Source organism: Lampetra planeri, chromosome 24, assembly GCF_965212315.1.
Source record: "Lampetra planeri chromosome 24, kcLamPlan1.2.h2, whole genome shotgun sequence".
Taxonomy (NCBI): Eukaryota; Metazoa; Chordata; class Hyperoartia; order Petromyzontiformes; family Petromyzontidae; genus Lampetra; species Lampetra planeri.
The window spans coordinates 2245295-2268603 of NC_136130.1; the positions used below are offsets into that span (position 1 = coordinate 2245295).

The 23309-nt window shown below is 44.0% G+C and overlaps 1 protein-coding gene and 1 non-coding gene across 5 annotated transcripts in view; one reads left to right on the plus strand and one right to left on the minus strand.

The window, feature by feature from the left end:
* LOC144726652 (microtubule-associated serine/threonine-protein kinase 1-like) overlaps nucleotides 1-15304 on the minus strand; it is a 287826-nt gene extending 272522 nt beyond the window's left edge. For all 4 annotated transcript variants that reach the window (XM_078605400.1, XM_078605399.1, XM_078605398.1 and 1 more), the window contains exon 1: nucleotides 13743-15304. In XM_078605400.1, coding sequence (XP_078461526.1) covers nucleotides 13743-14885 — 1143 coding nt within the window. In that variant the 5' untranslated portion in view covers nucleotides 14886-15304. The remainder of the gene's footprint in view (nucleotides 1-13742) is intronic.
* Nucleotides 15305-20721: 5417 nt separating this feature from the next.
* Nucleotides 20722-20794, plus strand: TRNAG-CCC (transfer RNA glycine (anticodon CCC)). Its single transcript has one exon. It is a non-coding gene; the product is annotated as a tRNA-Gly (tRNA).
* Nucleotides 20795-23309: the final 2515 nt, after the last annotated feature.

Below are 23309 nucleotides of genomic sequence, written 5' to 3' on the forward strand. Positions count from 1 at the left end.
AATCACACACACACACATACTATTAATAACGGGAGAGAGGGAAACATCGATTTGTTATGAAGACTTTGCTCAAAGTTTTCACTTGGTAATAAAGTGTGGTCCCCGGAGCAGCAGTGGTCCACTACGGTCCTCCAGGGTTGTCCATGGTGTCTGTGATGCAAATTGATCCGGAGACAATTACAATAATAACCTTTTATTTCGGACATTAATTCATATTTTACTTACATTTAATAATAATAAAATAGTTAGATCAATTATTCTAATTCAACTACCCTAACCCTATGATCTAAATGCCCCCCCTCCTAAAAAACCTTCTAACTGCATAATACATATATGTTTCGGTAATATGAATAACTTTGCAAGCACTGGTATTTAGAGAGAGACGTGAATGAGTTTTGTCATCAGGAGTGGGGGTTCTGGGTGGTCCATGGAAATGTTTGCATCGTCTGAGTGGTTCGCGGGCAAAAAAAGTTTGAGAAAAACTGCCCGAGAACAACGATGCACCTGCGCTAATATATAAAAGAACTATACTACCATGGGGTGGAGCAATGGCGCTGTGGTCACTGTCCAACTGAGCCATGCCAGGGCCATACCGAGCCACCCCAGCATAGTTCAAGAGGTGCCAGGTTGTTTTTTCACTGCAGAACCCGTGCCGTTGACATAGCACACAAATGAATGTGTTGACATCGGCATCGCACGTTCAAGTGTCATATCAGACACAACATATGACAAAAAAATTATTAACCCTGAACCTGGCCCTGCTTGGCCCCAAGCCAGACGAGGATTTTGCACTATAATTTGTACCCAGGTTGCTTCTGGAAAATAGGCCAATACCTCAGTGGACATTACCTGGTAGGATGGGGATGGTTTAGTTGTATTTGTTTGTTTTTGGGTGTTGTTTGCCTCTCCTGTCCTTTGCACGACTATCGTGTTTATGTCATGTTGATTGCTGTAACGTTCTGACCCCATGCCCCCTACTGGACATCTGTGAAAAAGGGCTTTATAGCTCGTGGGATTCCTTGAGTATACATGAATATTCTGATTCTGATTGTGAGGCCAGTAAATCATGGATTTGCTTCTGGCTCAGCTCAGCAAATATCTGAAACTTGCAAGCGAAAAGCAGACCGTGACGTGCAGGTGTGGCTCAGATGTGCCAGTGGAAAAGGGGTATAAGAGATAACCGAAATAAATATTTTTAAGATAGTTTTGTGATGTCAACCTCCAGGGTCGTCCTCTAACATAGGGGGTGATGTTTACACTACTTTCTGCAAGTGACCAATGGAAACATCTTTGTTTTGTACACGATGCCAATGGTGCAATTGGAACAGAAGTGACAAAAAAAAGATAAACACGAGAAAATTACAAAGATATGCACGTGGATGCAGACAGCTCCCTGGTCAGTCGTGCCTCCAGCTGTTGCTGCCTTACATCAGAGGTACGGAAAAAGTGGGTCAATGTAAAATCTCGCCATCATTGCAAAGTAAAAAAAACAGACAATGAGAGGAAGTGACGGAAGGTTGGTCGATTACATTTTCAGCTGCAGGAAATTATTTCAACATGGGCGTTTTTGAGAAAAACTTTTGACTAAGAAGTAAACCTTGAAACGTAATGCCTTTATACACACTGTACATGACTGATAAATGTTATTTACTTAGCGAGCTGGGAAGCCATTGATACTCTTTGGTTCTTTCGGTAAAGTCACGTAGGTATAAACCCATTGATGTCATCTATATTTGGCAGGGAGGCTGGGAACGACTGTGGTTATGCCAGCATTTATATTAACTATTAATATTTAGACTTAAAGCTTTCGTGACTACAGGAATTCATATTCTTTGGGTCTTTCGTTAAAGTCACGTAGATAGGTTCAAAGAAAATAACAAAAAAACTACGACGTTTCGATCACAACACAAGCGGTCGTCTTCAGGAAAAGGGTCGAAGAAAATAACAAAAAAAGGGGTTTTCCTGAAGACGACCGCTTGTGTTGCGATCGAAACGTCGTAGTTTTTTTGTTATTTTCTTTCATCCTATCTACGTGACTTTACCAAAAGAGCCAAAGAATATTAATATTTACCTTTTTTTATCTACGGGTATTTTTTAAAAGTGGGATTCTGGCTAAGTCCACAGAGGCCCCAAGGTTTGCGAATTACATCATCCCAGGGACTATAATCTCTGCTGCGCAACAGGCAAACACACACTTTGGTAATTATGCAGACTCTGAACTTTGTTTAAAAAGTTAGTGCTCCAGATACATATCTCCATAGCTAAAACAACAGACCCCACTGGCTCTTCAGAGTCCACTATTTGTGTTCGATTACGAATCCACACTCCTCATTAAATATGCTGAAAAATCCCAGTTGCCTTTGTCAGAGCAGTTGTTGCTATGATCCTGCTATCCCAGTTAGTGGTTTTACAGTCACAGTGGATCTAATAAGATACAGTATATTCACGGAGAGAACATACTATTCTGGTGGGTGGCAGATGACGGGAGAGCTCCGCTCACAATAAAAATGTTGTAAATTAAAATGCCGTTTCGGGTCAACTCAGCCCATCATCCCTGTGCGATTATAAAATTGGTACCACTTTGTCGGAAGCCTACAGTGGTTGTCATATGGATTCAGTGACTCCCACCAAAGTAATTAAGAACATTTGTTATTGCGCACTATTATGAGTCAAGTCCATCACGAATGCGCATTAATCACTAATTACAATTCAACACAATACAATATAAATTTGATTTACATGGCATTGATAGGTAACGACATCATCACAAGACACTGCACAGAACAGTCGGCACATTTTTTACAACCCTCTATAAATCCACTGCTGGATGAAGGCCTTCTGACTCCGTGTCATCTGAGAGTTTAATTGATCGTACTTTACCACGCTGGTCAGCACAGGTTGATAAACATGGAGGGCCTGAAAATAATTCAGATATCACTCACAATTGAGGTTAGCTGTATCCGAGAATCAAATTCAGGTGGACAGGTTCATAACACAGGGCGTTCACCACTGCGCCACAGCTTCTCGAAAATTTTACAGGAAGTTGTCATTCCTCTGCTTCCAGCTCAAGGACACCCATGCAGTTGAACTTCCATCCATGCGCAGGTGAGCAGTGAGACACTTTCGCTTGACTAAAGGCACATACAAAGACCCAATTTCATTGTTGGGGGAAAGTGGCATATATAGCACAGCAAAATCAAAGAGTAGTCTATCTCGGGGCAGCTCGGATAATGTCTGAATTACCAATCGGAAATGGTTTGCTGACCAGTCATCTAACCAGGATCGCTGGGAACATCACAACGTGCATTAACTACACCACTGCTCCCCACGCACAGCAATTTCACGTATCCACAATATTTTCAGATCTCAGAAGCTAAGCAGGGTTTTGCCAAGATAGTGCTCGGACGGGTGATCACCTTGCACACAGACGTTGTCAAAGCGTTAAAGGAACTAAGTGGTGGGCAATAGAGCATAGTGCAAACAAATAAATTGCGGTTCCATACACTTCTATACTTCCACATCTATGCTTCCCACCTTCACCAAACGGCACTGACCAGCGTGGAGAAGTATGGTCAAATAACCTCCATGAGCGACACAGGAACTCATCCATTGACATAATGGCTGAATATATGCGTGTCATACGCCGTATGGCTGCAGGCGCGTACACAACGAATTGCGGCCAAACCCTGCACTGTAGCCGATGCGTGTTCCCTGTTTTAATAAACAGTCTTGGGTGACAGACTAGCCCAGTTGGGGGCCGCAAGCAGGTTTTCTCATCGCCTTAAACAAAAATGCCACCGATAAAGTGTTCTTTAAAGAGGACGCACTAACGCTCGATGCGCGTATCGGAGGAAACTAAACCGACACGCGGAATCGTACACAGCTCTCCCATCCGAGCGTAACTTAGACAAATCAATACGCAGGCAGCTGTAATAACACTTTGACGCTGCAACGGTGTAATGGGACAAACATCTTATTGCAATATTTTTTTAAGGGAGGTACATATAAAATAAAAATACACTTTTAATCAGAAAAGAAGCCTAGATTCTAGGCCTACAATGATTCACCCCTTACCTCCACCCCCAAATCACCAATCCACCACAATATAACCATTTTTTTTATTATTATTTAAAAAATTGTGACCCCATTCGCACGTTCCTTGTTGATACCTTCACTGCAGTGTGCCTATACTCTCTATGTTGTTTGTACAGTCTATACAGTCCGTTTGATTGTTTCTGCCTAATTCTGCTCAACGGGTTTTATTTGTCTCGTTTGTACACTAAACATGCACATACGTAACATTTGCACTGACAGTAACGTGTTGTCATATGCAATTTGATGCATGTTTCGTGGGCGTATTGATGCATTTAATCAAGGTATGATTATTATTCGTCCACGAGGTGGACAGTTTGCACAATTGCTGTTTGTGAGCACCAAAGGGTGATGTGGCCAACATGACACTCAGGGACCTTTATCTCCCAAGGTTCATGTTAATATCAGCATGTTTGCAGGTACGTGGTGGATTGTTTCTACCACAGCATTGTCAAGAGATGCCGGTGGCTTTGGGAGGTCTTAATCCAGCGGTGGATTGAACATGTCTGATGATGATGTTTATATGAATACATATTCCTCAAATTTGGATATCAACTGCCTGTGGTTGTACATCACGGGTGCCACGGTGGCGAGATGTTAGCTACCGAGCCTGGCATACAGGAGGTTTTGGGTTCGATCCCGACCCTGACGCCTGCTGTATATTTGGAGCTTGCATGTCTCCCCCACCGTGGTCACGTGGATTTTTCTCCGGGTCCTCCGATTTTTCCCTTTACATTTAGAATCAACATGCGTTTAGAGAATTTGGCTGTATACATTTCCATGTGACAAGCCACTTCAATGAGTTATAATGTGGTCAGGTAGCTCTTGAAAAATAGCTATATAGCTCAGTGGGCCTTACCAGCTAAAGTAAAATAAATTTTATAAGAACAGAATGTAGGTAACTTGTATCATCGTGCAATATACTCACAAATCTATTATTTTGCTAACCTGTGTTCACATAAAACAAAGATCGTGGTGGCAATTTCTGTAAGTATACTTACGAAGTACAGCAAGACAAAGGAGTTGTGATGGGGCCACTGTCATACATGCCCCAGTTACCTTATGCAACGTTTCCGTGATTACCGGAGAGTGGGTTCAGGATCATCAGCAGGGCTACAATGTTTCTCCATGAATAAGCCTCAATGCACTCAACCCTACCACCCATTCCCCCCCTCCCCCAATCCCATCTGTGACCCCTCCCTACCCCACCCCTGCCAGTTAGGAGGACATCTTTAACACAGCCTTGGGTTAGGCAAGTGGTTCTCAACCTTGTTTGGGCTACTGTACCCCTCATTGAATTTTGTTTCAACAGAGTACCTCCTTGCCTGACCCAACATGGTCCTGAGAATTAAAAGAATGAATAATGAACGTCAATATTTTAACCAATTGTCCATTTTTTTTAAACTCGTTAGTAACTGCAAGCGAATAAAACATTCAACTGATGCTCTGTATGCATGACGCAATTTGTTCGCACTCGCAAGTTACTCTTGGAAACCACATTGCTTACAATCAATGAGTTTAGAAAGGTATTTTCTATCGTTCTAGGTTACCATTTGGATGTAAAATATTATGGTAGATATTTTACATTGGCAGATTCATACATGATTATTCACCAATGACTCTCATGCATGATATAATTTCACACATTTATAAATCAGCTCACGTAGCCCCTGCAACACTGCCACGTACCCCCAGAGATCCTGATAGCTGGTCTAGCACTCTAACCACCAGCACCACCGAGGGAAGCCCACCTGGCCAGAATACAATTAACTTGTTAAACAAAAAAAGCCCACCGTCTCGCTTACATGGGATGGAAATGTGGATATAAAGCTACATGTGAACAATCGCAAGAACAGAAAAACCTGCCAAGAAAAGGACTGAAAACAATTATCGGCCAACGCCCATGCCTAAAGCCGCCGCACGAAACACATTGAAGGAGCCACTTTGCGAGTTGATACTCTGTCGCAAGGGAACCACATTGCAAGTTGAGATTTGGTTGAAGGAGAGTACGCTCCCACTGCCGTGGTGCGGGCCACATGAGGGGAGGCGCGGCTTGTGGCACACAATCCCAGCCATTCATAAGGAATTGTTTTTTTAACGCGTTTCGTGTCCCACGATCCAGAAGTCATTCAAGTGTAGCGACAGTTCGTTAAATGTGCAGTGTCCATTTAAAATGTGTCACGTTCATAGATTATGGGGTAAAGGAAATACAAAATGTAATTCATTTCCCAAACCCGATGAGATGGTGAATAAAGAGATTCACACAAGGCTGCATTACCCACATCACAATAGCAGGTGTGATTTTTTTCTTCACAATCCTCCAGAAGACAGACATTGTAATTAAAACCAGGTCTCTGCTGCAAAATAGACTTTTATCTCAATCGGGTCTATCTTTGTTACGTATCAAAGTGAACAAAGAGGCATGGAGATAAACGAGCACAACATGTAACCGAGACTAGAGGAGGAGGAACACATTGAATTAGAGATCAAATGCAAATTAGAAATACATTTCTAATTGAGAGACGTAACTGGTTTTGAGGAAAATGCATGGCCAATGCACAAGACTCGTGACAAAATCAGAGAAAAGGAGAACGCAGCAGAGCATGAGACCACAATGAGATCAGTTAATCCGTACAAGCGACATGAATTGTGACATCACAGGACCGTGAGAGATGGCGTGGAGAGGCCCTCATCCAGCAGTGGACAATAAATAATGATGACGACATAACATGATGCTCTGATTAGGGGAGTTCCAAACTAAGTTTTCTTCACGTCAGATTTATTCGACTTATGGCATGACTCCCAACAGGCCAAATGGGATATAATTAGGTGAAAACATACACGTGGCCTGAAACCCAGTCCCCCAGGGCAATCAAATTTCAACAATTGAAACTCAACAGTCCGCTTGCAGTCAAAGGTGAGTAAACGTCTTTTTCTAACTCCTGTAGTCAGCACGTCAGGTAACATCCCTAAAAGATGACACCATAGTATGATTATAGGGAGATCCATACGCCTCCGTTTCCCATCCACGACGCGGTGCTCTTTGACGAGCGCATCCTCACTAGTCAATCATCCATCCTGCAGCCAGGGTTCTCACACACAAGACCTTGCCGGAATCCACTAAGACCAAGTGAAAGCCACCGTATCCCAGGACCACGTTAAATTGGCGACAGATTAGGGAAGATCACGATGGATAATGTGACGATGATGGACTAGGGCTGTGGGCCACAGCGCCTGGTTTTACCTCAAGCGGCTGCCTGATTTCAAGCACAGAGGTAATTTGCAGAACCCACGGGATTTTGGACGATTTTTGACCCCCCCCCACCTTCGTCACACGACGTCACAAAAAGTCAGACCCCACCCCTCAAATATGACGTCACAAAACTCTGCACCCACCCCCCAAAAAAATAAAACATGCTTCAAATCGCTTTAAACTATTGTCATTGTAGTGCGTATTTAATGTGGCGCTGCACTCTGATGTTGTAGGAGAAAACATTTCTTAAAAAGTCTATTTAATTAAGTAGAAAGCGTTGTCTATATTTATTTAAAGTTGCGCATTTTGATGTGACGTCACATTTCTCAAACCCCCCCATGTCACACATCGTCACAAATATCTGACCTCCCCCCCTAGGTGTGTGACGTCATTTATGGACGTCCCCTTAGCTCAGATTTAGTGTTAACTAAGAAAGATTTTTACGCAAGATGTTTCACACTGCTAACCACGAGACCTCAGCTGTGCTTGCTCACTGCTCTGACCTCGGCATTTTCCCAAAGATCCACCCTTCCCTGATAAACATCGCCAAATGATACCAAAGCCGTTTCTGAGCCAGGGCAAGTGGTCTCTTGTAATCCACTGACCCCCCATATAAAGCTTCACACAAAATAATCATCAGTGTCATTGTGGAAAATATAAATAACGAAATAGAAAAGCAGACAATATCTCTTTACACATATATCTTTCCATAAATACAAAGTATTTCTTAAACAATGCATCAGCCAAACAGAAGCAAATGTTTGACCAATTTCAACAGTGTCTCATTAGCAAGGGATCGATCTTTCTTGAATCAATGCTGAACTGCCTGAAGTTATAGACAAGGATCCTCCCTTTAATATGAACCTGCTTCTATTGCAAGGGTTTCAGCATCTCCAGGTGTTATTTCCGAAGAAAGCCAACCACACAAGCCACACAAGCCAGCCAGCGCACGCTCAATTCCCAAGCCACCATGATTGCTAGACAAGGTTAAGCCTGCGGCCACGAGCCGCACCAAAAGCTGCTGAGCCGCAGATACCGGCACTAAGTAATGAGTCCCCTCGGACGAATCCCCGCTTGGTCAACGAAAAAGCAGCTCTCCATAAGTGTCACGGCATAGCATCGAGCTGGACACCTTGGAATTGCTAATCAAAACGAGCTCATCTTCATCCTTTCAAAGTGGCAAGCGTCAGCACATTTGCGCTCGCGGGCACACACACACACGGGCTTGTATTTCAAAGTTTCTTTTAATTTTCTGCTGAAAGTACGATTTTTATTTTTGCAATCGAGCACGGAAGCGCACGGTTAAAATATATTTGGTGTGTCAATCCCCCCCCAACAGCACAAACAATAAGCTCTTCTGCCAAGAAGGATGTCATGTGGATTTACTTGGCTTTCTGCCCCCTTATTAGCGCAGGCGACTTCCAGAGTTTAGCACTGCGTCGAGGTCAAGCTCAACGCTGGTAAATATTATGCCTGGGGAAGCAAACACACGAAGGCTGTTGCCCGAGTGCATCAGGGGCAATCACCTAAATACGACAATGACCTTGGATTGAAGAGAACATAACTCTATAGGCAGCACTGTACAGCAGTGGAGTGTTAATTGTCTCAAATTCCTCTTCAAGGAGACTGTGTGCATGTACAGACCTTTGTGAACCCACTGTTGTACGAAGGCCTCCCCTTGCTATGTGGGCCGTGGGGGTTGTTAAAATCATACTTCACTGCGCTGTTAAGTACGGGTTGATGAAGATGAGGAGCATAGGTGTGGGCACACAGAAGCACAGTGTAACAATGGATTTTGCTGCACTATCCAACATGCAGCCCTACAGCCTATAACAATATGCTGTGCATGGTGGTCACCCATAAAAGCACTATCCAGGCACATCCCGCTTAGCTTCTGAGGTTGGGCGTGACCTTAGCTTCTGAGTTCGGGTGCATTTCAGGTGATTTGGTAATGGGCAAAGAAAGGTAAAGTCAGTTTAACACGTAGCCTTTCGCGACCAATATTATTCATAATCAACGTTTTTGGGTTTAGATCGCGTTATTTATAAATGTGTCGTAACCCTCCACCACCCGACACGGCCAATCAGTAAAAAAGTGTCACGTTGACAAAAGACAAATAGTTCACTGCTTTAGCCCACCGGTGTGTTGAAGCGTGAAACCACAACATTTACAATTTGAGTACGACGTTTCGCTGGTAATTGCATCCAGCATCATCGGGTAATTCGCCAGAATGGTGAGGCTCTGCTGTGTCTCCCGTTCTTATATAGAGCAGCAGCAGGGTGACGTCATCATTAACTCATTAATTCGTCAGGTGCAAAGATTTGAGGGGGGGTTATTGTAATTATATACTAGATTAGTAATCAGGCTATTGTTACGATGCGAGTTGTAGATTAGTAATCATTTGGCATGTGTTTTATTGTGATTATGCTACATTAGTAATCAGTTAGTGTTTGTTTCCCTTATAAGGAATTGTAATGTATCTTATTTAATAATACGCTTCCAGGCCGCACTAAGCCTGTAGCTGTCTGAGCGATTAAAGTTATTTCTGTTTCTCTCAATTACAATGGATTCTCTAATTAGTCTTTGCCAGTAGTAACTAGTTTTACACAATACTTCAACGTTGTCAAAATCAATTGAGTGTCCCTGTTGGCAAGCATGTTCTGCAACTGCCAACAGTTATATATAACCCAAAAACATACTGATATTAGGTTTATCACCCAACCCTTAGGCATTATCTGTATAGTAACCAGTCTAATTTTTTAAATAAATTTCACAATGAGTAAAACGCCTCTAAATCATTACCCTTTTCTACTCTTCCTCTTATCCGTGATTTCTAATTGATCCACAAACCTTCCCATCATCCACAGGTGTTCCACCGATAAGGATTCACGTGGCAAATTCATAATTTTATCAACATTTATCTGCAGGTTACAACACACTTGGAAGTGGTCCCCGTAGATGTTAAATTCATCCCATTATCCGCATAATATCACAGGTTAAAAGGAATTGAAATGTCAGTCATGGAACACATCTGAGAGGATGTCCACTGACGAGCTGGAGCGATAAATTCAGTTCACATGCAAGTGCTGCATGGGATTGTGCATCGCAAGATCGCGAGAGGTGGCAGTGCCATGGAGAGGCCTTCAGCTCGCAGTGAACTGATCATGGCTGATGATGAAAGAGAAATTCCACAAAACATCCTATTATCCACAGACAATGCCCCCAAAAAGGGTCTCCAGTAAGAGCTGAATTAATCCTATCTGTGGCTTTTCATGGATAAGAGTCATCACTCAACATATTCATTATAATTATCCGCGTTTAACCAGGGGTGTCACCTGGATGTTATGTGCCAGAAAAAATGCATGAATCTAAACAGAAATGAAGATTTGTGGTCATGGAAATATCAACCCACCTACAACATCCACTACTTTAATGTGCATGAGAGTTTCAATGTATACTTTTATACGTTACAATTTGTTGTACCATCATCACTAATTACTTTCAGTGGTTGCACAGCACTTGACTGTTTCATAAAGCACAATCTTGAATTGTTTTTTCTGAAAGCTGTGCCTTGAGACCTTTGATGTACTGTAAATAAATGGTAGCGTGAAATAATAACAATACGTTTACTACAATTTGTCTTGTAACTTACAAGAAAGTGGGAGAACAGGTTCTTTCCGTATCGAAAATTATATCCCATTGAACCAGTTTTGTCTCCATCATTTCAACTCAGTCAGTCCTCTTAAATATGGCAACAGAGTGACATGCCTTGACTGCAAAAAACATCACCACCCATGTCACTATGTACAGACTTGTATTATTCCACTACTGGATGAAGGCCTCCCTTTTAGTCATTTGAGTTGTTTGACTGGAATTCACCGTGCTGAACCAATGTCCGTTAGAGACAGAAGGGCCCATGTCTGGTTCAGATATCACTCGCCATTGGTGTCAGCTGTATCCAGGATTCTAACTCAACTCGCCCGAGTCATCAAATCCACAGGCCAAAGCATAAATCGGTACCACCGAAGGCATCAAAAGTTAGTAGTATCTATGTGTTTATATGGATAATACAAGCGCATTATTTGATCATCCACTAGTTTAAAATGGTTATCACATTGTTCAATCTTTTCGGCCACAAATACATTAAAATCACTCATGAATGATGTTCCATGTCAGGTGGTACTGACTAGTAAAATATCTGGCCTGGGCAAATTGACTACCAACGCAGTGCACTTACGACTGTGCTACAAGCCCACCCCTCTTATTATTAACACAATTTTATTGCAACAAATAATTATCGGGCGAAACATATTTTTGCAATTTTCCTTCTTCACAGGAGAGCTCTCTCAAGAAAGTTTTTTTTTGTCAATGCCAGCAATGAGGACTGCTGCCAATGCAATCCTTTGAATACTTCTATTGTATTAATATGTCCGGTTCAACAACTGGACAGCTAGCAACAAGTTTTATTTCCTTCCATGAAACGCAATCGATATTGGTGGCTTGGAATCTTCTGGAAAGCTGAAAACAACAGCCTACAGCGTCTGTGGGTTTTTGTAAGATACTGTATTGCAATAAAATATAAAATAAAATAAAAGATTATATGGTTAACAGTGCATGCTATGAAGTATTGCTTTACATGTTTCATATCATCATTGGGTGCACATTGTAAAATGGTTAATGACTATTCAAAATGTGACATTTAAAATACAGGTGATGGTCAGAATACATTGAATTTACATATCTTTATTCGATTTGCAATATTGCACCCAAATCATCTTACTAAATCTCAAAATATCAAACGTTAAATAAACATTGGGCTGGCGTAAAAAAAAATACGAATTTTGAGAATGGCACATCTCGCCAAAACAAATGCACCAATAATCTAAGTTATTTCTTTGGGGAAAGAGACATTGAAAAGCCAATTTTAGGACCAATTACACAACATGCCAGTTAATTGGAACCTTCAGTGCTTGTAAACTATATTTTTTGTTGGGGGGGGGGGGATCTGCCTGCATCATTAATGATGGTATATTTTTAATTGTACTGTTATCATGGTCATGTCTCGAGTCAAATACACTTTATGTTTACCCCCTCAACAGAAGATCATGTCAAGAAACAGCCGAGTGGATAACAGCACAGAACTACTCCTCGGAGTCACATCAAGAGGCTCTTTGCCATCACCTGACACTGCTAATTCATGCAGTCTACAGTGCTTTGCCACGTCAGTGATGCAATATTTTTTCGTATGTATTGCCGGTAGGGTGGTGCATTGGTAACGCTTGGAAACTCTTGTGCCTCCATTCCCAAATTGAGCACCTTGCAGTGTGGAGTTTTCACGTCATCCCCCTGTTCTACATAGGTGTCCTCTGGGTTCTTCCGTTTCCTCCCATTGCTAAAAAAACATACAATGTAGCTTGTACTGGCCAAACATCCCAATTCTGAAACATACTTGCAAAATTACTCAATTGGGATTACACAGTGACACCACCCATGCCACAAGAAACTTGTCAGGACCCTCCTGTAAACATTGACACTCAGTGAGGCTTTCCTGGGTAAAAAAGTGTGGTAATAATAATATTTAGCATATTTTGCATATTTCAGGTGGCCAATTAAATAACGTAAAAATTTATAACTTTTTGGTGAAACAGTTGTTCACGATACTACGACCATGTACCCACCAATCACTACACTTGTAAAACTGCCATAATCATTAACAAATTCTCAAGTTTTATATTCAGCGATGTTGCCAGTGCTGGTGCATTGCTCTGACATGAACATTATAAGATGCCAAGGACACCCACTTCACCTCTTTGTGGGCCAAACAATATCTTCAATCTCATCCATTACCATGTACATTACATTACCAGTCGGCATTGCATGATTTTTCCACTTGGTAATGCACGGTATTAAGTGATTTTAAAAAAGCACGAGGTGTCTCATCACCTTTTGGAAGCAAATCCCATGCAGCAGCACCAGAACATTTATGGAGGCCTAAGAAAAAGTCCACACACGATTGCACCTCTCAGGCTCCCTCAGCCATGCATTATTACCCTGTCCACCAGCAACATCCGAGCCCCAACAGTAAGGGTGGGGGGTTTTCAACTGGCTATTTGCCAAGCTGTGCCAGAAGAAACCCGTGATAGACTGGCTTCACAAAACATTTGCATCTAATTTGGGGCTCAACCAGGGCCCAGAGGTGGGGCTGATACCGCATTAATTGAATGTGACATAAAAAAAACCTAAGAGTATCAGTGAGTACAATTCAAACACAGCATGTGAATTCAGCCGCACGGCTCGACTTCTGCAGTGGAAAATAACCTGCAGCCATATCGGTCTGGCTCGGCACGGCTCTCCAGGTTCCCTACTCTCGTCTATGGCCCTGCTCCCAATTAATTACCTTTGCCTTGGACGCCTCATCGCTCTCCTCGCTCCGAACTCTCCCCACGGGCGCGAACGAGCGCTGGGTGCCAGGCTGCGCCACGCTCCTCGCCTTGGCCTCGTCATCTCGTCTGCCACCAGCAGCAGCATCGCCACCAGCGCCTCCACCGCCGTGTCCTCCACCACTTTTACCGTCACCTCCAACACCAGCGGCTCTTCCACGACCCCCACCAATACCTGGTCTTCCACCACCATCTCCAACAACTCCAAGAGCAGTAGCTCCTCCAACACCACCACCCCCTGGTCCTCCACCACCATCACCACCCCCAGAAGCTCTTCCATCACCATCAGATACAACACGAACAGTATTACTTTGACCTCCACCACCATCACTATCCGACGATGAAGATGATGATGCTGAAGATGCAGATTTATATGTTGTTGCTTTTGCTGCTGGTAAAGGTGTAGATGCTGCCGATTCTGATGTTACTCCTGTTTGTGTTGAAGATGTCGTCGTCGTTGTTGTTGATGCAGTTGCTGCTGTAACGGCAGCTTGTACTGCTGCCATTGACGACGATACAGCTGCTGCTGTTGCAACAGCTGTTAATGCTAATGATTTAGGGTTTGCTGCTGCTTCTGCCGGTGCTTTAGGCATCCCTGCTTCTGCGCCAGCTTTTGCTGCAGTTGCTGCTTTAGATTTCGTCAATGCCGTGCCAACTTTCCCTGCTGCTTCCGCAGCGTCAGATGTCGCAGCTCCTGCTGCCGTCTCCTGCGCCGCACCGACTGCTACACCCGCTGCCTCATGCGCTCCTGCTCCTGCTTCTGCCCCGGTTGTTGTTGCTGCTGCTGCTGCCACTGACCCTGTCGCCGACCCCGATGTCCCACGATTTCCTTCTGCCGCCCCGGGTGGTCCTGCTGCTGCTCGTGCTGCTGGCCTGTGTTTGCCCGCTGCCGCTACTGCCCCTGCTGCTGCCCCTGCTGCTGCCCGACCCCCGTCCCCGCTGCCCTCCTCCCTGCTGCTCTCCGTGCCCGCGTCTCCCTTCTCCACGGCGGGGTCCGAGGGCCCCCCCGCGATCGGTGCCGGCCGCTTCAGCGTCGCCTCCTTTCGTCGCCTCTCCTTCGCCCTGCGGCTGCTCTCCGCGCCGTGGCCGTCGCCTTCCATCGCTTGAAGAGCGGCGAGAAGCGTGCGAGAGAGCGCGGCGGCGTGAGCGGGAGCGATAGAGAAGAGCGAGACCTCAGCAGCGACGGCTTGAGTCCCAGTAGTAGGCCGCCATGAAGCCTACCGTCTTGCCTAGCGGCGCTGCCTTGCCGCGGATTCCCTCAGCCCGCGGCTACCACCACCGTCGACATCGCCACCGCCTCAGACGCCACTCCGACGACTGTCCGCATCATCACGACCGGCGGGGTTAAAATTAGCGACTCGTGTAGCTTTTTGTTTTAGCGCTCCTTATCACTTGTTTACCGCTGTTGTTGTTTTAATCGAAAAGAAAATAAAACAATTTTAGGGGAAATCCGCGGGCGCGTTGCGCCAAACTGCGCAGCCGACGCAGCGCGCGGTTGGACGCGCGCTTTGAACCGCGCGCTCGGATTCCCCAGAGCGCATAGGCGCGGCGCGCCGCTCGCTTCCTCGTGATTGGCCGAGACGAGGCGGCTTCGCCAATGGGACGCGCGCTCGCGCTGCGGCTGCGCCTATCCATACTGGGAAATGCGAGGGTCCCATCCGAGCGCTACAATGCTGGAAACTCACCGCGTTCGTCAATAACAACACCGTGACGCGAAACTTTCAACTCCTTCCTTATTACAGATCGTATTGGTCACCCCGTGCCATTATACATCTCAACGTTCATCCTACAAAGTCCCATCACAAGGGAGAAACACAAACAAATGGACAAAATCATGTTTTGCCCGTATGGACCTGAAAACTAAATTTTAATGTACAAAAATACGGGTAAACCGTATGGGTTGACAGGTGCTTCAAATTAAATATATAGATATGTAATAGTCGATGTTTCGGGGGAATGGGCCTTTTTTATAGCACATAAACACCACGTAAATTGGTTCTCATAATACTGCCTCAGGCATTTCACCCTGTGAATCTTAAATGTGATTTTGGCTGGCTCTTTGAGCATCAGATACTAACACTGACCTTGACAACCCTTATTTAGTACCCTAGCCTGGAACCGTGAAGCTCAGATATTGAGAGTTTTAGAGGCAGCACTACAATTAATAATGCCATTATTGATGCTGGTTCTGGGATTGAACCCGGATGATCTTAAATATGATTTAGTCGGGCTCTATGAACATTGGATATTCATAATAAAATCACTCTTTATTATTTGATCCTTTATGTATTAGCACTGAACCCCTATGAATTGTAAATGTGCCTTAATCTGGCTCTACAAGCCATGGGTATAACACGGTGGCGAGATGTTAACTACCTCGCCTGGTATACAGGAGGTCGTTGGTTCGATCCCGACCCTGACGCCTGCTGTGTATTTGTAGTTTGCGTGTTTCTCTCCCTGTGGTCGCATGGATTTTTCTCTTGGTCCTCCAGCTTTTTTCCTTCCACATTTAGTAAAATACATTAAAAGTTTTTGGCTGCTGCTATACATTTCTATTTGATAAGCCACTTTGTTGAGTGACCATTTGTGGCCAGGTCGCTTCTAAAATAAAGTTAGCTCATTGGGCCTGACAGTACCTGGTAAAATATTTTTACTTTTTACTAAGCCCAATTATGCTGAACGTGCCTTAGTCTGGCTCTGGTACTGCGACATCTGGTGTGTGCAGAGTGTATGTGCACTCACTGGTCCACTCGTGTTTGGAATCTAAATGAGACTATAAATAAAGGGCATGCATACGCATGGATGATGTAGCTTTCTAACGTGCTTGTCGTCGGAAATATCTCATTAGCCGTAATAACGTTACGTTCCAATCTATACGACCTCACGCCGCTCGTAATTATGTCATGGTTGAGACGAGGCATGACAAGGCTGATCCATTTAGATGGTAAAAGCGCAACCTTGCAGTTGCTCTAGGATTATTTTGGGGCCCAGTGGAGAGATCAGAGGAGCAGAGAGGTCAGAGGATTGAGTTTTGTTGTGGTTGACCAACACAATGTGAGCCAGACCCTCGCCCTACAGTGAATTAACAACGAGCCGTGTCTTATATTTTTTTAATATACATTTGCATTATCTTTACATTTCCTCCAATACGATGTTTAAACTATTTCAGCAGGACGTATACCCTCGACGTCTCATAGGCACAATACCCGAACGCATTGGAACAAGAGAATGGTTATTAACAAGATTGGCTGTAAATTAATACAATACATTTCCAATGTTCCAGTGTTACGCCATGGCCAATATCTGTCACAGTTGCAACCGTTGCACAATTCGCGTTGGGTTCCGTGCTGCGAGACACAATAACATTCCACAAATGTGCAATCATCGTCCTAATTGGCATCAGATGGAAATTGTACTGAGGCCCTCTGCTGGGTGTGGCTCATGAGCCCACTCCGATAAAGCCTCACGAAATAATCTTGAACTTCATCAAGTTCGACCAAAACGATACCGCGACAGACGACTCCATGACATTTTATCAGATTTTCTGGCTAGGAATGGGCTTATAATAATAATCCACTGCTGGATGAAGGCCTTTCTGAGCTATTTCCATTTCTCATAGTATGGCGATGTCGCAAACTACTCAGTACAGTAGAACCTCGGAGATCGAACGTACCAGAACTCGAACAAATCGGTGTTCAAACGATATTTCCGAACATTTTTTGCCCCAGAAACCGAACGAAATTCGGAGGTCGAACGGGCAATCGCGGCTAAGACGCGTATGGCCAACGTGCATGACGCTTGCCCAGACAAAGGGGACTCCCCTTCCAAACAATAACACCACTACCTCCTCCTCACCACCTTCCACTCAAGCCAACAACTCTCCTTACTACAGGGAAAGTGAAGTTCAATGTTCATTTATTTCATTTATTCCACGTATTTATTCATTGATTTTAGATTTGAAGCTTTCGTGACTGCAAGGAATCATATTCTTAGGTTTTTTTCGGTAAAGTCACGTAGGTAAAACATCAAAATTAATGAAAATAAAATAAAATAAAAACAAAAATCACGACGTTTCGGAGGCAACACAAGTCTCCGTCATCAGGTGGGACCGTCACAGCCGAATTAGCTGATCAAGTGATGCAGCTAATTCGGCTGTGACGGTCCCCCCTGATGACGGAGACTTGTGTTGCCTCCGAAACGTCGTGATTTTTGTTTTTATTTTATTTTCATTAATTTTGATGTTTTACCTACGTGACTTTACCGAAAAAACCTAAGAATATTTATTCATTGAATTATTGTTTCTTGTTTTTTTGTATGATTGTATGCATGTAATTACTGTAAACTTCGTGTAAAAATGCTTTATACTGAGAGATTTCTTGTGTCTGGAACCAATTAATGTCATTTACATTAATTATGGGGAAAATTAATTCGGTGTTCGAACAAATCGGTGTTCGAATGGCCTTCTGGAACGAATTAAGTTCGATCTCCGGGGTACCACTTTACTTGCACAGGAGAGCTCGTTTTCTCCCGAGCGTGTTCCATTCCTTGGCTGCCGTTCCATCGTTCATCTAGATCACAGGCTATCCTCCATCCCTGCCCAAGCCCATTTACTTTTCTTGCCAGTCAAAATTATGTCTTTAATATGTGTATGTTCTCCAATCCACGTGTTCCTCTCGACCTCATTCCAAGTATGCACCTCTCAATGCTTATTTGTGCACTTTTCATAATTTGTTTCCTTTGTGTTTTGTCAATGGCCATGCTTTTTAACCATGTGTTATCGCAGGTAGTATTTACTGATTGAAAACGATCTTATTCAAGCGCATTGGTCTCTGATTGTTTAAGGATGAAGTTCAGTTTTACAAAATGCACTCCAACCTGTTATCGCCCACCTTATTTTTGTACTCTTTGGTTTTTTCAGTAAAGTCACGTAGGTGAAAAAGCTAAATAAAATAAAAATAAATTAAATGCACGACGTTTCGGAAGCAACACAAGCATCCGTCATCAGGTGTGACTGCTCCTGCAAAATTACTGTAGCGTATGAAGAGAGCTATTTAGAGACACGTGTTTATATAGGGTACTAGGAGGGGGAGGAGCCAAGGGGTCGGGGGTGGGGGCATGCGGCAGGCCGTGGTGCGTCGCGGGCGGTTGGGCAGGGCATTAGCTGAGTTAAGCCGATAGATAAACAAATTTTTTATTTGTGATGCCAAGGGAGGGGAGGGTGAGTGTGAGTACGGTGCGAGTACCTTATTTTTGTTTACGTTTTGATGCGTTCAAAAATAATCCTTGATATCCACGTTCTCGTGTGTTTTGTGCCCCTCAACGAACATTGCCAATTGTTAGCAAACTTTTTCTACACGACTCATGCTTTGCTCGTCTTGATCTTGAGCTCAACTAAGTGACCTACTCTCAGTTCGTCGAGTATTTCCTTCGTGCCTCTATGCACGAGTGACAGGCATCCAGGTATCTGACTCTGCACACTACTTTTCGTCCAGTTCTGTGAGCATTGTGTGAATATTCATTCAGACTTGGCGTGAGCAAATAATACAAAATGGCCGAGGCAATGAAATGTTATTTCTGGGACACTATTTTTTCCAGGGGTGTACTTCACTCCGCGACTGGGGTACCAATCAATCCGAAATAAGTGCTACTCCACGATGTCGAAACGCCAAACATTAGCATAAAAAATCCGTTATCGAAAATTTCAACTTTGAATAGTGCATTGTGTATAGCTCGTCGAGATGAGTCGAATGCCGCATCGCCGACCATCAACAGACTAAAAATGACTGCATCACTGATATTATGCGAGAGCCGGGCTACTATTGTACCCCGGGGTACTGCCATAAGGTTCAAATGTCGCGAGGGGGCCCAAGACTTGCGAGGTTTACATTTGATTAGCTGTTTTCTATTAAATATGTTAGTTAATAATGATAAAGGGAAAGTGGTGTTGCAGTCGTTGGCGCAGTGCGTCATGAACCTCGCAACCTGAGTATAATTTATAGCCATAGCTAGCATCAGTGGTGATATCTGAAACAGTCCTGGGTATATGATTTCACCCACCTGTATTGCTGACCAGCAACATGGTGAAGTATGGTCAAACAACTTCTATGACTAACACAGCATGGGGAGGCATTTATCCAGCATTTGTTTGACAAAATCACTGTTAATTAAATTGAAAAATCATTCGAAAATGTATTACAGTGTTTAACACATAGGCTTTCACTACCAATATCATCCATGATAGAGGTTTTCTTGGGTTGGATCGCGTAAATATATAAATGTGTCATTAAAATCCGCCACCACCCAACACAGCCAACTAGTAAGGGTTGTCACGTAAACAGAACATGCCAATTCGTCACTAATACAGCACACCAGTGTGTTGGAGTCCAAGCCACAACGTTTACAATCTGAGAACGACGTTTCACCAGTAATTACAACTAGCTTCATCAGGCGACAGCTAGATTTGTGGAGAAGTCCACCTGTTTCGTTCCTGAAATAGAGGCGTAGATGTGGTGACCACGCTTGTGTGCTCTTCTGGTCAATAACAGCTGCCTTCATATATATAGCAGGCAACGTTTTCGGCAATGATCCTTCTTAATAGGATTTAAATTAATAATGGTCATTGGACCAAACCGTCGCCGATATTTTTAAATCCTTTATATTAAGTTCGCTTGCTTGCTTGCGTGCTTGCTTGCTTGCTTACGACCGTGCAAATCTTTCGGTCGTTTTTTAACCCACTTCCCGTGATCCAATCGAGCTGACATTTTCCACACAGACTCGTTGTGCGAGACAATTAATGTTCGTGAAAACAAATTCCCAAAATTTTACACTTTTTAGGCAAAAAAAAATTATTTTACATATATTCATATAGAACTCATTCATGGCTTTGGCTGAACGTCACAGTGTAAGAGCACAGTGCGTAACCCCTTTACAGGCCGTGGCGGAGTAGCGCAGTTGGTAGCGCCCTCGCTTCCCATGCCAAAGGTCGCGGGATCGATCCCCGCGTCCGCCACAGGTGAATATATATTAAGTTCGCTGCCACGCATATAAATGATTTATAGTGAAAAACTTTGTTTTTACAGGTTATACTTATTAAATCCTTTATATTAAGTTCACTTGCTTGCTTGCTTAGGACCGTGCAAATCTTTCGGTCGTTTTTTAACCCACTTCCCGTGATCCAATCGAGCTGACATTTTCCACATAGACTCGTTGTGCGTGACAATTAATGTTCGTGAAAAACCAATTCCAAAATTTTACACTTTTTAGGACAAAAATATTATATTTAATTACAAATTGCTTAATGCTGCCATGCAATCATCTGACCCATATAGGTGGCAGCCATCTCAAGCCAGAGGACGAGAGGACTCTAGCCGCCATGCATATAAAGGATTTATAGTGAAAAACTTTGTTTTTACGGGTTATACTTGTTTTATTTTAGGCCACAGTTTTTTATTAATGTGTTGAGTTTATTTTTTGTCAAATGCCCTTGTGCACCACTGCCAACGCAGCAGCAGCATCGCCAAAGTATTTAACGAGTGTTTTTAGAATTACCTTTAGAGCACAAGTCCTGTGGTACCACTGTCTTGAGTGAGTTATCTCTCAGCCGTGTATCCTGTGTTGTTGATGCTCACTGGGATGTGTTTTTGGATGTATCTGTGACCCACGAGTGGGGGGTTTAAATTTCAAAACCATTTTCAGCGCCTCCAGACTTGCTGTGAAGGTATGAGGGATTACATAAATTACATTGTTTAAAATTTCGATTTAAAGCTTTCGTGACTGCAATTGAAGTGACTTGAGAAGTATTTTTTTGACGTCAGCTGCCAGTGACTGTTTTGCCCGCTGTGACGCGATGTCACTGCTCGCTGTGAGGTTTCCCAATGAGAACAACAAACTAAACACGAAAAGCAGTTCTAGAAAAATATTGTTTTTTAAAATGTAAATTTAAAGGATGTAGTGGTACACGAGAAATGCAACACGAAGACAAGCACATGGGACACAAGACATTTTATTCCCTGGTGTTTCAGTCCGCAGTGCTTTGGAAGTTGCATATACCGATATACAATAGGAGCTTGTATGTTCTCCGAACGTGTACATTTCCACGTTGATATTTTCCAGCAGGTAAACAAAACAAAAACATTCTCAAAACTATGTTCCGTAAGAAAAATCACAACACTTGCGAAACCACACCAACACCGTGAGACCCTCTAACAACATCAGCGGCGGCATTGAAACACAAACACGGACCTCTCAAGAGCCACCACAAGCCCCACAGTTTCACATTCACCAGTCCTCGATGTATTGATGTCAAGTACGAGCGGTATACGCATGGCGAGGTTGACTTTGGTGCTAGTTTGGGAGGTGCAGTGGCCGCAGTTTAAGCGACTGCTTGCACGGGGAGGGAGAAAGCAATACAATCAGATAAGGAAAAAATGTACCTTAATGCTGGAAAGGGAATATAAGGGGGTAGTGACTTCAGCATCGCGCAAGCTATGCTACGTGAACCTGTCTCTCGTGCAACAGAGGCCCAGCCGAGCTTCCGATCGCCCATTGCATGTACATGTGTGTGCATGTGTGTACATGTGTGTGCATGTGCAGCCCTTTTGTCAATCCACTGCTGGATGAGGGCCTCCCCACTCCTGTGCAGGGCATGCTTCGCCATGCTTGTCACTGCGAGTTGGTGAAGGCGGGGAGTTATAGAAGCCGGAGCATATATTACATCACAACAATGTTGATAATAACCCCGTAACAGCCGACAATGCCTGTCTCAGGTTCCATTGTGTGCGGTACATGAAATGTGGGGGAGCGGTGGTGTAGCGGTTAGCGCGCTGAGCTACAAACCCGGCGACCCGAGTTCGTCTCACGGCCAGCACCAGCGACGATTTGCTGAACCGATCCTGAGCCTCCCCTAGATCGACTCAACCTTAAATGAGTAATCTTGATTTGAAGCTTAAATGAGTACCTGGCGCGGTGTGTAAAAACATCGTCACTGGGGAGACAAAGGCGGCTGGGCGTGGTGCTGGCCACCCCCCTCCCTCGTGTACCGTGCCGGCCTTCATAGGTTCTCGCAAACAGCACTTGCCCCAACAGTCTGTTAAAGCTATAGGGGGGAGCTTTGTTTGCCACATCAAATACGGGGAGCGGTAGTCGCCGTTAGCGCGATGTGGTGCGAAACTCGCTTCAATACCTGCTCACGGCCACCAACACCAGTGACGATATCTGAACCTCTCCTAGGTAGACTCAGCCTCAAATGAGTACCTCGTGCGATGAGTGAACATCGCCACGAGGGAGACAAAGGCGGCCGTGCGTGGTGCTGGCCATCCAACCCCCTCGTGTGCCGTGCCGGCCTTAATAGGTGGTGCTACTCGCAAACAGCACTTTCCCCAACAGTCTGTTGAGGCTATTTACGGGGGTGCTTTGTCTTTGTACCATACATCAAATACCACGCAACTCTGTGCAACAGGCATACATCGTTACAGAATATAGGTAACACTTGCACACCGAATTACATGAGATCGATTCCCATTTCG